Source organism: Thunnus albacares, chromosome 21 (genome assembly GCF_914725855.1).
Source record: "Thunnus albacares chromosome 21, fThuAlb1.1, whole genome shotgun sequence".
NCBI lineage: Eukaryota > Metazoa > Chordata > Actinopteri > Scombriformes > Scombridae > Thunnus > Thunnus albacares.
The window spans coordinates 4285455-4301640 of record NC_058126.1 but is presented as its reverse complement, the minus strand read 5'-3'; the positions used below and the strand labels follow the sequence as shown (position 1 = coordinate 4301640).

At 37.4% G+C, this 16186-nt stretch overlaps 1 protein-coding gene across 2 annotated transcripts; it reads right to left on the bottom strand.

Moving 5' to 3' along the window:
- Positions 1-1245: 1245 nt before the first annotated feature.
- On the bottom strand, positions 1246-15159 carry chrnd (cholinergic receptor, nicotinic, delta (muscle)). 2 transcript variants are annotated; one of them, XM_044340369.1, is made up of 13 exons: positions 14605-15159; positions 11700-11845; positions 10214-10258; positions 9940-10049; positions 8593-8748; positions 7163-7272; positions 6118-6318; positions 5660-5771; positions 5112-5226; positions 4234-4444; positions 3823-3941; positions 1513-1694; positions 1246-1482 (listed from the first exon to the last, which is right to left on the bottom strand). In XM_044340369.1, coding segments are annotated over exons 1-13 (1809 nt in total). In that variant the 5' UTR covers positions 14906-15159; the 3' UTR covers positions 1246-1481. The 2 variants fall into 2 exon arrangements, with proteins under 2 accessions (XP_044196304.1, XP_044196303.1); XM_044340368.1 differs by having other exon boundaries at positions 1246-1694; positions 14605-15156.
- Positions 15160-16186: the final 1027 nt, after the last annotated feature.

The window sequence follows — 16186 nt, the reverse complement described above, 5'->3', positions numbered from 1 at the left end:
CAAACAATATTTTGCCTCTGTTATGTTTTTTAACCTGCAGTGAAAAAGAATTATTGTCTCTGTGGTTCCATCTTCATCCTGCTCTTTTTTTCTATAATCATACGTGTGTCATAACTGTCAAATTGTCCTGTGACTGTGTACTTCTGTATCTTTATAATTCTGAATAAAAGTTTTGTAAGATAAAATTGTGAATCCCAAATTGTGAATGATTAGATTCCCTCTGATGGGCAGGTTGGCACCTTGCTTGGTACCCTGCCATCAGCGTATGAATGTGTGTGAATGTGACTCGTAGCGTAAAAAGCACTTTGAGTGGTTAGAAGACTGGAGAGGCGCTACACAAGTACAGTCCATTTACCATTAAACAGTATTTGCTTCCTTGTCTTTATCATCCATGTGTGAAAAGATCAAATCTGCTCAGACCAGTCAGACAACATTTTAACATAAAGAAGAAACAGAAGCTGGTTACTGCAGAAGGATCTCACTTTCATTTAGTTTTATTTTCCCACGGTGGATGTTACAGATTTTAAACACCAGAACTTTTTTTATCCTCATTTGCAGTTTTTATTGTGATCATTAATACTGGAAGTCTATTCCTAAATATCTTACTACAGTAAAAATATCAACACCACAATGGAAGAAAACAAACTTTTACTACAAATGTTTCCCATTAAAATCTGCTCAAGTCAAATTTCTAATGAAAAGCAGATTAGAAACAAGTCACAGACAGCCTGTAATGAAAAAGTATTTCTTTATTATTTTGTATTAAACATAAATGTTTTTTGTGCTTAATGTTATTTTTATTTTATATTTTTGATTGCGTTTTTCTTCATTTATTTAATTTGCATGATTTTGTATTAATACTATTTTAAAATGTATTATTATAGTTTGTATTTTTGTTTTGTTTTTTATTTATATATCAAGGAGATTTTAGAGATTGATAGTTTAAATAAGCAGAATTTAACCCTTTTTATTTATAGTTTGTATCAATCTGAAGCCATCTAAACTTTAAATCTGTCCTAAATCCACTGAGATCTAGATTCTCCAAAATTTCCATCATTGAAGATGTTTTCTGTCTTCTTCTTTCTTTGGAAAACAGTAGAAACAAAATTTAAAACTGATTATAATGTATATAGGACTGGATTATTTAACCCATAACCCTCATCTGAAAATACATAAATAAATACATAAACACGTCCTGCTCATACAGACAACGTACAGATCAGAAAAAAAATGAAACAAAATAAATGATGTTTGAGTATAAATGTTTATTCAAACCACACAAATGAATCAATATTTCAATTGTAATATACTGATTCAGTCGTTCACTTCAAATTTAAGAAAATAAACCACACAGATATACTGTTTATGTACCTGGAAAAGTCTTCAAACATAAATAATTAAAAAGCAGCAAACTTTTGGATTTGAACATTAGAGTCATGTGACTTTCTGTTGCTCAGTGTGTGTGTGTGTGTGTGTGTGTGTGTGTGTGTGTGTGTGTGTGTGTGTGTGTGTCACAGCAGGCGTGGGTTCTCCTCTCTGTAGTTGTGTGGGTCTCCTGCGAAGGGCAGAGGTGGAGGATGGTTACAGATTCCCATCAGGAAGATGATGATGGTGCCGAAGGTCATCACCGGGGTTACGAGGAAGAGACAGAGACGGTCCACCGTACGAGCGACGCCGCTCCAGTTATCTTTCTCCTGCGAAGAGAGCAGCGGTTTCTTTTCTAATTTACAATCATTTTCACAGACGTTTCGTCCAGAGCTGCAACGATTAGTCAATTCATTGATTGACAGAAATATAATTGGCAACTGGTTTGATAATTGAATAATCGTTTTTAGTCATTTTTACAGCAAAAATGCCAAATATTCAGTGGTTGCGATGGTGGTTGATGTGAGAATTTGAAGCTTTTCAGTGTCATACATGATGTAAACTCAGTATCGTTGGGTTTTAGACTGTTGATCTGACAAAATATGACATTATCTATCTTTCTGACATTTTATAGACAACAAGATTAATCTGATAATGAAAATATTCTTTAGTTGCAGCTCTGATTTTGACTTGTCACAGCAGGTTTAAACAATAAAACGAATGATGGCTGAATTCCATTTAGCTGCTTCAGTTTCAGGGTCCTGGTACTGCTGCTACATGCTGACTTACTGTCACACTGTCGTGGTTTACGGGGACAGTTGAACAGAACAGAAACATCGTTAATGTTATTAGTAAGGGGGGCGTTCAGACTGACATCAGCTCTGCATGAAAAAACAGCTCAATCCCACGCCATCCACCAAGGCGCTGTGTTGGCCAATAACATACATGGAAACGAACATTCCTGTTGGATTACTTTGAAACGTGAGCGCCGAATAATCCTGTCTGTGAGTTTTACAAACCACTTTGCAGTGTTTTGGCCTCTGATACCTTTAAATGGATTCATCTGTATCTCCAACTCGACTTCCTGGATCGTATTTCATTGTCTCGATGGTACCTCAAACAACACGCCCACCGCCGCCGCCGCCCCTTTAGGTCTGACACGTTGTCCACTCTCGTATTTCAGATCAGATTCAGGCTCGAACATGTGCAGATATTAGGGATCCACGATATTGGATTTTTTGCCGATATCTGATATGCCAATATTTCCAACTCATTGTGGCCGATTGCTGATACCGATATATGCACATATTTCATTCCAGCTGGCTGAGGAGACTATTATGCATGCAGGCATAGATTGTACTAAGTATGATCAAGAAAGACAATATATGAAGGAAGAATTTAGGAAGACTGGAGTTCAGGAGCTCAGCATTAAAAATTTAATGAACCTGCCAAGTGGGAGCAGCAGTAGAGTTTTCTTTGAGTTTATTAGACAGACAGGATTAATGTGTAGGATTTAATCTCTGGTCCACACTCTGGAGCAGAAGGTGGCGGTAATGCACCTAATATGCTGGTTGCCAACCGCCGTTATAAACCAAAAAGAAGATTTTTTTCCCCCCCAAACAGAGTGGTACATCCTGTCAGCTGAGGTGTTTCCTATCTGTGCAGCCAAACACAGCAGCTCCTCCGCGGACTATTTATCCTGACGGTCCCGGTGTTTCCTCCGCAGGCTGCACTTCACTCAAGCTGCCCGTCAGATCAGCTGCTTCTTCCCACTTTAACCTGAATAACAAACCGGGGCTCGATGCTCTGGTTGGATCCACATGGAGAGCTGGGGCTAACATTAGCTGAGAGGCTAGTGGAGCGTTAGCAGCAGCATGGCCAGAGGGAAGCACAGCCAGCTAGCCTCTGCTAGAAGAAGCAGCAGGTCTAACAGGAAGTTTGAGTGAAGTGGAGCCTGCGGAGGAAACACCGCGACCGTCAGGGTGAAATAGTCCGTGGAGGGAAGCACAATCAGGCGGCGGAGGAGAAGGCAACAAATCGGCCTCATTTCGGCCGATGCCGATATTTCATTTTAGAGCTTCTATCGGCCGATACCGATGACGTGTCGATAATATCGTGCATCCCTAGCAGATATATTTGAGAAGTTTCCATTTCAGTTAAAGAAGGAGAAAAAGTAGTGAAATCCTGCTACTATAGTTTGTTTACGTAGCCTCCGGAGCCGGAGGAAGCTTCCTGAAGCTGACCAATCAGAACAGAGTGGGCTCATCAGGAGGTGGGGCTTAAAGAGACAGGAGCTAAAACTGCCTGTTTCAGACAGAGGCTGAACTGAGGGGCTGCATAAAGGACCAGTAGAAGATAAATAAGGAGTTTTTAACTGTAAATCATGCAAAGATATTCCAGTAGAGCTGCTAAATAAAAATAACTATTAACCCTTTTTTAACTTTCTCTCCGTCTCACCTCGTTGTAGTCGTTCTTGTTGCGCATGTGTTTGATGATGTAGTTCGCTCCGTCCACAGCCGGCTTGATCTCTCCGTACAGCTGCTCCGTCACACCTCCTTCCTCCTGCAGCTTTTTCACTACACACACACACACACACACACACACACATATAAAGGGTTAATAAACCTGTTAGAGCCTCCCAGTTCAAGCATTAGTTTGGTAATGCCAGACTTCTAGGTTAAAACTGGGATAAATTTGGTTGAAACGTGAGAATTTCAACATGTCTGGGATACTTAGAGCTGTTGTTTTAACATGAAATCATGACTCTATATTCAAAGTGTATCTAAGACCTGCTGCACAATAAATTATCTTAATTTAATTATTGTTTATTCATTGATATTATTGAACGTGGATGGAGAGAAACTTTACTGGCAGCTTGTGTGGGTCGTGCCACCAGTCCGTGTCTCTCCGACTGCTTTTCAAACATCAGATCGCTGCGAGACTTCACGCTGTAGTATTCCTCCGCCGAGGCGATGTAGCCCACCGAGCTGGATCGCCGCGGCAACGCCCCATCCCAGTATGGCTCCGCCTCCGTAGGGTGGGACATATGCAGGATGCGAGGCAGCCGCTCAAGGAAGAACTGGACAGAGAGGAGGACAAATAGACAACAGCAGCATCCGTAAATGTTCAAATAAACGTTTAAATAATCTGAATCTTTTTTTCTGCTGAAACAAGGTATGAAAAATATAAACACCTGTAGTGTCTAAAGATTTATTTACAGTCTGTTCAATAAATATGGTTAGACACAGTCTGCTGGAAAAAAAACTAAAGAAACTTAACTTTATTTATATAGCACACTTATATAACACTAGTATTTTTTTATTTTTATTTATTTGCACATATTTTAGAAAGATTTGTACACGAGGATTTCCATGTATTCTACTGTATACAACCAAAATAAAAGGAACAAGTGACGGACAAGACAAAAAGTAAAACAGACACATACGAATGAAGATAATATTGGTTAAAATTACTACATTAAGGGAAATTTATCTTATGAAATCAACCAGTAACTATCTGCTGAGTCTGTTGATGCATTTCTTGGCTTCTTTAAGGAAAGAAATCAACGAACCACATTTAAATCAGGTTAAAGGTCAATACAAACAGGAGCATCAATCAATCAGTCAATCAATCAAAACGTCTTCTGTCTGTCACATCAGAGCTGACAACTATTTAATTAAAAGGCCAAATATCAACCTTACATATGGATATATGTGTGTGTGTGTGTGTGTGTGTGAGTGTGTTACCCTCTTGGTCCACTGAGACATGACGTGTGTGCTCGGTGTCCTGAAGTGCAGGTTGAGGACGACCACGCAGTTCAACACCACCACCGTGACCAGCACCATGATGAACATCAGGTACCTGCAACACACACACACACACACACATTTTAAACTGGGCTCCAAAACAGCAGTGGAAGAGATAAATTAATTTCCCTGCCAAAGACTCTCTTTCTTTCTCTCACAAGTCCTAATAGAAGGTAAATGTCTTCTTAATTTATAATAACCATATGGATACGTTGGCCGCTGATTTTCAGAAATGTGATGCGATAATGTTAACGACACAATTCAGCAGCAAAACAAACAAAAACTGATAGAAAAATTGAGAATATTGTAACCAAATGCAGCACTTTTGTATAGTTTTGTACATGTTGCCTGTTTTTATTCACTTTCAATTTACTGTTTTTTTCAGATTCTTTGGAGATTTTGTTCAGTTAGTAAGAACAAATCTAATCCCATAGTGTGTGTGTGTGTGTGTGTGTGTGTGTGTGTGTGTGTGTGTGTGTGTTACCTACTTGACAATAAGAGGAACCGACATGGACGTCTCCGGCAGCCTTTGAGAGATCAGCAGCAGGAAGACAGACTGAGCCAGCAGCACCGAGATGGACAACGTCATCTTCTCACCGCCTACACACACACACACACACACACACACACACACACACACACACACACACACACACACACACACACACACACACACCAGATTATTCCGTTTTAACAAGAAATGTTTATTGTTATAACACAAAACTGTCTCGTTATTTCACAAAATGAACATATCTCATTAAAACAAACTTTTCTCATGATAACGTGATAAGTTGGGAAGCTTTTAAAACAAGAAAAAAGATCCATTCAGAGCTTAAAGAGACGATATCGTAGCCAACATCCTCTAGAAAAAGTAAAAATAACTATAATAATTCAATTAAACTATATACACCAGTCATCTAAGAGCGGTTTTTAAATGAGCACTGACTGTCAGCGGGCAGGTAGTAGACGAGCGAGGCCAGGAAGGAGATGAGCACACAGGGGATGATGATGTTGACGATGTAGAAGAGAGGTTTGCGTTTGATGATGAGGTAGAAGGTGATGTCCTGGTGCTTGTTGCTCTCCATGGGAATGTGCTTGTAGGTGTTCTTCTTGGCCGGCCGGTGGATGACCTCCCACTCGCCGTTCTCTGCCGACAAAGACGGAGGATGAGGAAGAGAGAGAGAGAAAGAAAGAAAGAAAGAAGGAAGAAGTTTAGACGCGTCCGAGCTTATCTCCTCAACTCCTTTATATAAATGTGACGAGAGCTGCAACGTGTATTTGTCAACAATTATAACTTCAGACTTATTTTATATACGGAGCCTGGGAGGGTCCAAGGAGAAGAAAAATCTATTCCTGGTCTCGATTTAATAATTCATGCACACAAATTACTTAATTCATGCTCTCGATTTATCTACTTCGCCTGTTCTGCTCTTTTTGAGACGACGCCAAACACATTCAGTCAGCCGATAATTTGAAGAAAGTGATGAAAAAGACATTTCTGTTACTTATTGAGAGCACAAATTATTAAATTGAGAGCACAAATAACTAAGTTAAGAGCATTAATTAGTTATTTTTCTCCCGGCCTCCATAGTTTTACTCTATTGAGATATTGAGACATTTATATCTGCTGACAACCACATAATCATGTGTTGTAAACCATTTATTAACTGTTTATATACTGCTTATAAATGCTAAATAGGGGGACTTAAAGCAAAGTGTTGCCCATTACGTTTGTGGTATTAGTATGACATTAAAATGCAGAACACATGCAATCAATATCTGAAAATAGCATATTCATATTTATCACTTTAGCCTTCTGTAACAAGTTAACATGAGCGTTTTAGTTGTCAAAAATCAAAAAGTGTTGAGATCCCCGACATGAGCTGTCACCTGTAGCACCAACAAATAACCGAACAATTAAATATATAACTAAAATATGCAAAGAAAACATCAGTTTGTGATTTATTATGCTGCTAATAAATGACACGTACCCGTCCAACCGGCAGGGTCAATGACGATCCACTCGACCGTCCATTTGCTGGTTTCATCCGCTTCTTCTTTCAGGAGCATCTTGATCTCTTTGGCATTGTAAGTCAGAGAGCTGCAAAGCAACATGGGAAATGGAGTTTTAAATAAAAAAATAAAAAGTATTTCCAAAGTAAAAGCTTCAGGAAGGTTAACGGCACATTTTCACAAAAAGTTTTATTAAAAAACTGCGGCAACTGCTGCACAATCACAAAATTAGTTGGTAAAAAAGTATTTATTTACATCTTGTGTTCAGCTCTGGATTATTTTTTTGCTTGTTAGTAGATTTCTGCACCCTTATTGTTTTTTTAGAACTTATATTTTATCTTATTTTTTCTTCTTTATTCCATATGTACAGTACATTTTTGATGCAATTTAATTTTTCATCATTTTCTTTACAAACTGTCCAGCTGCCCTGACATACATCCAATTTTAAGTACAATAAAATGTAGAAATCTCAATTTCTGCACCTTTATGATCAATTAAACAACATCTAATTCCTGATTTTCTCACAGTTAAAACGTTCACACTTCAATATTCTGATTTTCTTTTTAAAACCTATTCATGTATCTACAGCAGTCAGTCGATCTAAAGATATTTAGATAATCTGTCACATAAGACGAAGACAAGCAGCAGTTTGAAGGCTGGAAGCAGGAATTTTATCCTGAAAGGTGAAAAATGCAATTGATCAGTTATTGTATTGTATTTCTGTTTCTTTTCTGTTTATTTGTTGTTTAGTAATGAATTATTTATATAGTTGTCTTTGATGTATGTATATATATCTGATCTGCAGTCTTTTATATAGTCAATACAATATTCTGAATATCACATGACTATATAAACAGAATGAATCAGAGACGGCATATTACAGTTAAAAGACGTGAATTATTCTGATTAACATTAAGTTGGACTATTTAAAAAACAAAAGCATTTTAATTATGACATTTTCTCACAAAGTAAATTCCTCACTTTTCTTCTTAAAGGGGACATATTTTGCTTTTTGTGATTTTCTGTTATTGTTATACTGTTATGATATTGGATATCTTTCTTAAACAAGGTCAAAGTTCCAAAACTTGAGGTGAACGTACGTAGAAATGCTCCCCGCAGGCTTCAACCTGCTCTGAACGCTTCGTTTGCGACAGTTTTTTTCTACTTTGGTGACGATTTTGTCAGATCTGATTTCGGCTCAAACATGTATGACATGATGGAGACAGAGGCTGAACTGAGGGGCTGTATAAAGGGCCAGTAGAAGATAAATAAGGAGTTTTTAACTGTAAATCATGCAAAGATATTCCAGTAGAGCCCCAGAATATAAATATAGAGCTGGAAATGTGCAGAATACGTCCCCTTTATCTGTGTTTTAACAGTACATGTCGCTGTCTGGTTTCTGTCTTACGTGAACTTGAGCGTGCAGTTCTGCCAGTCGAAGGGGAAGTAGTTGACGTTGATGGAGCAGGAGGAGCGGAAGATGGCGGGAGGCAGCCAGTAACAGAGACCTGTTGAGTCCACCAGCACGTTACTGTAGTAAGCCACCTGGAACTGGGCATCATTACTGGGAGAGAGAGAGAGAGAGAGAGGAGGCGAGAGGGATTAAGATACACAGTTAGAGCAATTAAAGGCTCAGTGTTGTGTTCAAGGACTCTGCTTTAAATCTCAAGACCTATTTTTTCTGTCTTCTGTCTTTTACAGGAACATTTATTCATACATTTTTATTGTTATATGGACTCCACCCTGGTTTTGAAAAGTGCTTTATAAATAAAGTTTTACTTACTTAAAGGACCAGTGTGTAGGTTTTAGTGGCATCTAGTGGTGAAGTTGCAGATTGCAACCAAATTAATACCCATCCCCTCACTGTCCCCTCAACCTACAGTGGCCGTGAAACTCACAAAAAACATGAAAGGTCCTCTTTAGAGCCAGTGTTTGGTTTGTCCTCTCTGGGCTACTGTAGAAACATGGCGGTACAACATGGCGGCTCCGCAGAAGAGGACACACTCCCTATCTAGATACAAAGGGCCCATTATAAGCTAACAAAAACACAACGATTCATATTTTCAGGTGATTATACACTAATTAAAACATACTTATGAATATTATATTCAGTTTCTGCCGAGTCAGTTCTACTAGATGCCACTAAATTCTACACACTGCACCTTTAAAGAAGCACTCTGGTGATTTAGTGTCACACTATCGTAAAGTTGTGAGACTCACTATCGACAGATCAATCGATCAAATCCTATTTATGTGGCATCTTACATACAAGTCGAATGCAAAGTGTTTTATAAGTAAATATTTTATAAGTAAATATAAATAATATGGTAAATATGGGTAATATCGGGAGACTAAAGACAAGACACAAGTAAAATTTCAAAGATTGCTAAAATGTAAATAAGATAAACAATAAAAGATAATAAAAGATTAGAAAGAAAAAGATTTAGCTTTAGCAGAGATAATTGAATAAGTAAAAGTAAATGTAATAAACAGTTATAATGATAATGAATGAAAATAGAAGCAATAAAAGACTCAATTAAAAATAAAATTATGAAATACTACACAAAATAAACAGGTTACAATAAAATAATAAAGTATTAATTAAAAAAAAATTAAAACAAATAAATAGATAATAATAAATTAGTTGTGGGCCGTCACTTTCTTGTGTGTGTGTGTGTGTGTGTGTGTGTGTGTGTGTGTGTGTGTGTGTGTTGTCGACACACATGTAAATAAATAAATAATAAAAAAGTCTCACTTGTTTTCCAGCACAATCTCCGGGAGCCAAACCATGTAAGGCGGGAGGCGAAGCATATCGATGCCGTCAAACTCCGTTATATTCCACGTCAGCCGGTAGTCGATCCACGTCTGTCACACACACACACACACACACACACACACACACACACACACACACACACACATACACACACACACACACACACATAGATATATTAGATATTGTATATAAAGTATAATGGTTTAAGAATCTTGTGGAAGAGTGAAAGAGTAACTGGTCGTCGTTTACTAACATGCTCTATCCATACGTTGGTCAGCAGCGTCTCGTCCACTTCTTTCTACAGACAGAAAAGAAAAAGACAGATTAATAATTTATTAATTAAGATCAGCTGACGAAATCTTCTTCATCTTTCTGGCTTTAAAAACTCACTTTCAAAAAAACCTCCTCAGCAGTTTTGAAACATAAACCGGCCCATTGAAAAAGTGTGTTAATTGCTAAACATAATAATTAATGTATGTAATTGCATTTTAAAATTTTTAATTTATTGTTTTACTGACACAGCTTCCATGGTGGAGTATAGTAACTCTGATAGCTGAGATGTTAGAAGTGAATAAAAATCTAACATTCGAGTTTAAATTTCCATGTACAAGTAGGACTGGGTGTCATTTAAATAATCACAATACCAGTACCAATACCAGTCCCCTTACAATGATACCGATACCAGTACTTCATTCCATACCTTTTTTGTCTACTATAACTATACATTGAAGTATTATCACCACAGACTGTAGCTGCTGCAGTAGTGAACCAATCACATGTCGCATTAAATCGATTGCGGTGATTGGCTGCGAGCAAAACCATACAAATAGTCTTTTTTTTCTAGATCTGAGTACAAAAAGGATCGAACACAGGTATCGTTTGACCAGAGATGTTTCGATACTACTTAGTGGGTTATTTCGGTCGATACCTTTAAAGGTATCGATTACCAAAACCCATGAAGTAAAACAATATATTTTTTGTATCCTTAATCACAAGAGTGCAGAATAACACGTGCTTCATGCTTCTAGCATTCTTATAATATTTGTATATTTTACTGTGAAAGACAAATAATGAATCAACAAAATATGGTAAGAAAAGAGAAAGAAAATAATAATATATAAAAGGTAAAAAAAGAATACGAAAACAAGAATCCTTTCGGCCATCAGTTCAACATCTGATTGATTACCGCAGTTAATGATCAGGGCTGTGTTGTTTAGTTTTGCACCTTAATCTTTAATCCATTTAATCCAGCGTCTTAATTATTCTACAGTTTATTATTTACATTTCTAAACTGTTGTTTACTCTTTTTTTGTTGTTGCAGTTTTTAGATAATAATATATAATAAAATACATTTTGGTTCTTATACCGAGGCGTTGGAATCACTTAAAATTCAGATATTTACATTGATGAGTTTTAAAACACACACACACACATTTTCATTTTCAAAAATAGAGAGTGCTTAATGAAAATTATGTTGATAAAAAGTTTAAAGCAGTTTTATTATTCCAGATGTTCCTGTTGGACCTCAAATATATCTGAATGTACATTTCTTTATAACAACTGAAGAGTAAAGGTTCACAACAATACTCCAGACACGGAAGCTTTGGATAAGATTTGGTTATTTTTGTAAAATGAACATCTGAAGGGTTATTAAGAAAAAAATATTCTTTCACTCAGAAAAATATAATTTACTTCTAAGAAAATAATAATTGCTCTCTGAACGGACACACACGCTTTACCAGAGAGATGAGGTTGGAGAGCGTGAGGGCGAGGAAAACGTCGACGGCGTCCTGCTGCCTCTCGACGGGACGCAGCTCTTTGTTGTATCCACGTTCTTTGAACAGGTAGTTGATCAGACGCTCCTCCTCGTTCCTGCCCCAGCACTCTGACACACACACACACACACACACACACACACTTTTTAAAGATTCATTTTCTTTCGCCTTTATTTGACAGTTGAACATGTGGAGAGACAGGAAACATGAGTCTGCAGCCAAGAATCAAACCCAAATGTTGCGGTTATATGATATGAGTCTGAACCAATAAGCTGCAAACTTTAAAATTCACATTTAAGTCAACAAAACATCTATCAACTTGACATCAACACCTACTGGTCAAGTCAACATTTATTTGATGTGCATCATCTCAACAGTGAAAACAACAGCACAACTAACAAACAAGACAGATTATTAAGAAACACAAATTAAAGGACGGGTTCACAAAACAACAGTCAGGTGTCTAAATGAGCTTTGAAACCTGTTTTTCTTGCTGTAATCATTCCTCCTGTTCATACTGACCATTAGAAGATCCCTTCATAATGACCTTACAATGTAAGTGATGGGGGACAAAATCCACAGTCCTCCTTCTGTGCAAAAATGTATTTAAAAGTTTATCTGAAGCTAATATGAAGCTTCAGCATCCAAATGAGTCAAATCAAGTAGATATCTTTCAACATTACAGTCTTTTTAGTGCCAAAGTTCCTCTTTTTGTTACTATACTTCCACCTGCAGCTCAACAGGGAAACACTGTCCGAGGAAACACAAAGAGGGAATTTGATGCTAAAAAGACTGTAAATGTGTCAGATATCCACTTGATATGACTAACTCAGACTGCTGAAGCCTCATATAAGCTTCACATCAACTTTTAAATGACTGTGTGGACACACTGTGGATTTTGGCCTCCATCACTTCCATTAAAAACACATTTGAAGGATCTTTTAATATCCAGTATGAACAGGAGGAATGATTACAGCGAGGAAAACCTCTTTCACTGTTCATATGGACACCTGACTGCTGGTTTAAGACAGACCTGTCCTTAAAAACAGAGAGAACTACTCTCCAGAGACTGAAAACATGATGCTGTTATTAGTCTTTGGAGCCGTTTCTAAACAAACTAACGAGACCAAACTCTTCATGATGAAGGAACATGTCATCCAGTGCAGCGAAGCGACTCACTGACGTGTTTTTAATAGTTTTTAAACAACAACGGAGGAAAAAGATATATCAGGCTTTGGATACAAACACAATACTTGTTAGTAGATCAATTAACTGTCGGTTCGGTTCTGCACATGAGATTTGTTGACAGTGAGAAAAATATTCTTAAAAAACTCGACAGCTTTATCCTTTGATTTCAGACGGAGCTGCTCTAACATAAATGAAAACTTTTCCACTTTTTATGAATTTTGTACACGTGAGAGGAACCAGAAGGATGTACAGTAAGAGGTTTGCTGGTGTAAATGGTAAAATGAGATCAGAGAGGCAACCAGTTGCTGGTCCAGTGGCGGAGTAAGACGGTGAAAAGCTCTTTTGACCTGATGTGGGATTCAAGTGACAAGGACGGGTCAAATAGGACAACCGTCAAGAAACAGAGAAACATCTTTAGATAAATATTTGTTCCTTTATTTGTTTTATGACATGGATGCAAAGATGCTGTCTGTCTTCCTACCTTAAGTTTATTCCAGATTCACACAAATATGCAACAGGTTTGAAATGAAATGTTTGTATTCATCTATTTTTCTAAATTATTTTGACAAATATCACAAACTTCGAGCTCTTGAGCAACACATCACTGTTACTGTCTTTACCTCCAGTTTGACACTGGTGTTTAATAAATAAGAACTGCAAACAGGCGCCTGTGTTAGAGGTGTCCCGTTATACTGTGCACTTACTAGAAATTAATGAACACCTGCCAGCCAATCAGAACAAAGAATTATCACAGTTATCACAATGATAAACAGCCAAAATGAAAACATGGGAAACAGTCAAACAATCTCACATTTTAGGCTTCAGGGCTGCAATTAATCATCATTTATGATAATAATAGATATTGTTTTGCATCTATTGATTATTTTCTATAAACTGATTTATTGTTTAAGGTAAAAACAGACATTGCAAGTTGTAAGACGTTCCAAGGTTTCATCTTTGAATCATTTGTTAACTCAGTTTAAATCCACTTTAAATGAAGCATTTGCGTGTCGAACACACAGGAAAACAAACAGCGCCTGAATGTGTACGAATACTTTCATGCTGCTCATATTTCAGTGTATTATGGCAGCTGCTCTGCTCGATGGCTCGTTACAGTGCAGCAGTGCTACCAGCTGCCGTTCACACCGCATTTCACCTCTACACACTCCCACTTTACCACACAGCGATGTTTGGTTTTATTTATTTGCATATTTGATATTTATATATTGGCTTTTTATCAGATTAAACCCCAGTCAGCACCGTCCACTGATCTGATAGGACAAGAGGTTCCTCGCAGCTACAGAAAAACAATCATTTTGAGTTTTTAATCCTTTTAGTTGACCTATATTATTAGTGACAATTCATTTTACATTTAGAGGACTCTCAGAGTTTCTGTAATCAATGTTTTAGTGTCCTGTGTTCGTCTGCATGCTATTTAAGGGATTTTCTACCAAAATAAGCATGTAATTGTGGGAAAAAAATGCATAAAATTGTGTATACTTTAGCATAAAGATGAAAATAAAGAGATATTGACAAGTGAAGGCAAATAATGGCTACTTTAGTACAAATAAACAGTCAGTATGAGCACGCAAAGGCTCCGCTAACTTATGTAATAACTTAAATATTTGGTCACAACAACTTTACAAGTTTAATCTGTCAGGTTAAATATTTAAAAACTCACCAGATGAGAGCAGTGTGAGCAGGAACACGATGCCCAGTGCTGCACGCTGCTGGAGCTTCATGGCTGAATGTTGGTGAGAGACGTCCTGAGTCCTTTTACCCACCGACCTTCTGCCAAACGACTGACAGAGTGAGTGACGGGCAGCAGCTGCAGAAACACAGCGAGGAGAAAATAGAAAACAGACAGTGTAGCAGGCCAGAGCAGGCGGCGGCCGTCTCCTCCACCTCCTGGACGGGAAACAGAGAGAGAGGAGGAGGAGGAGGAGGAGGAGGAGGAGGGTCAGATCCAGTAATAACATCATAACAAAGATCTAAACTGGAGGTTTAGAAATTGAAGCTACTGAAAAAAAACCTGATTTAACTCTCATAAAACTGTAAGAAATGAAAGAAATACCACTCAAGGTCACTAAAAGTCACAATCAGTGGTTACAAGTTCATAACAAGTTAAAGTCCAGAATTCAAAATGTTACTTAAGTACATAAGTATTATCAGCAAAATGTACTTAAAGTATCAAAAGTAAAAGTACTACTATAGAGTACTAGACTGGCTTCTGTTGTTGAGTGTTATATTATTATAGTATATTATATTTTTAATTTTTATCACTGACAGATACATGTAATAAATAATAATACATTTAATCAGTACCGCCTTCTTCATTGTAGTGAATCTCAAAGTGTTACAGCATTAACTATAAATACCGCCTCCCTCATGGTTGTTGACTGTAACCAGTCAAGTTGCTGTTTACATCCATGTCTGTTCAGACTCAGATAATATTTGTAGTGAACACTTTGAAGGAATTTAATAAAAATTAATTATTAAGTGTATTTTCCTTGTATGTGTTCACATGTTTAGCCAGTAAAGCTGATTCTGATTGAACATAAAGTTGTAGTCATGACAGTAGATGATGCTTCAGAGATGGATGTTGCTGCAAAGAAGCTAAATCGTGGATAAATGCTTCACACACATCTTCATCCCAGCAGCACAAAAGATCTAAACAACCACCACAGTTTCAAGGTGGGAACAAAGATCAGTGTCACTGATTCAGTGTCCGACCAAATGTGAAATATGGTCACAATGTCCCCTTCTGTTCCTGAGTTACAGCGTTGAATGATGGTCAGAATAGTCACAGTGAAGTTGACCTTTGGGATATAAAATGTCACCACTTGTGTGAAACTTTGTCATTATTAGCATATGAATTCTTGAGTTATGTCCAAAAATATGTTTTGTAAAGACAAAATGACCTTTGACCCTTGGCCACCAAATTCTAATCGGTTCATCCTTGAGTCCAAGTGGATGACACACAACATAAAGATAAGAGGAGTTAAGATGAATCAATGCCAGAGAGAAATAATCTGCCCCATAAAACTGTAAATTTAGGTTTTTACACATTAAACAAACAACATTTAACACATTAATTAATAAGCTTTAGAGGTGCTGGTAGGTGGATTTTGTTATCTTTGAACAGAGCAATGCTAGCTGTTTCCCTGTTTCCGGTCTTTATGCTAAGCTAAGCTAATCGTCAGCCGGCTGTAGCTTCATATTTACCGAACAGACATGAGAGAGGTATCGATCTTCTTATTTAA

Coding starts and splice junctions, on each gene's coding strand:
- chrnd (XM_044340369.1), bottom strand. CDS start 14,905: ATGATGTTATTACTGGATCTGACCCTCCTCCTCCTCCTCCTCCTCCTC. Junction 11,846..14,604: donor GCTCACACTGCTCTCATCTG/GTGAGTTTTTAA, acceptor TGTGTGTGTCAG/AGTGCTGGGGCAGGAACGAG. Junction 8,749..9,939: donor GAGATTGTGCTGGAAAACAA/GTGAGACTTTTT, acceptor TCTCTCTCCCAG/TAATGATGCCCAGTTCCAGG.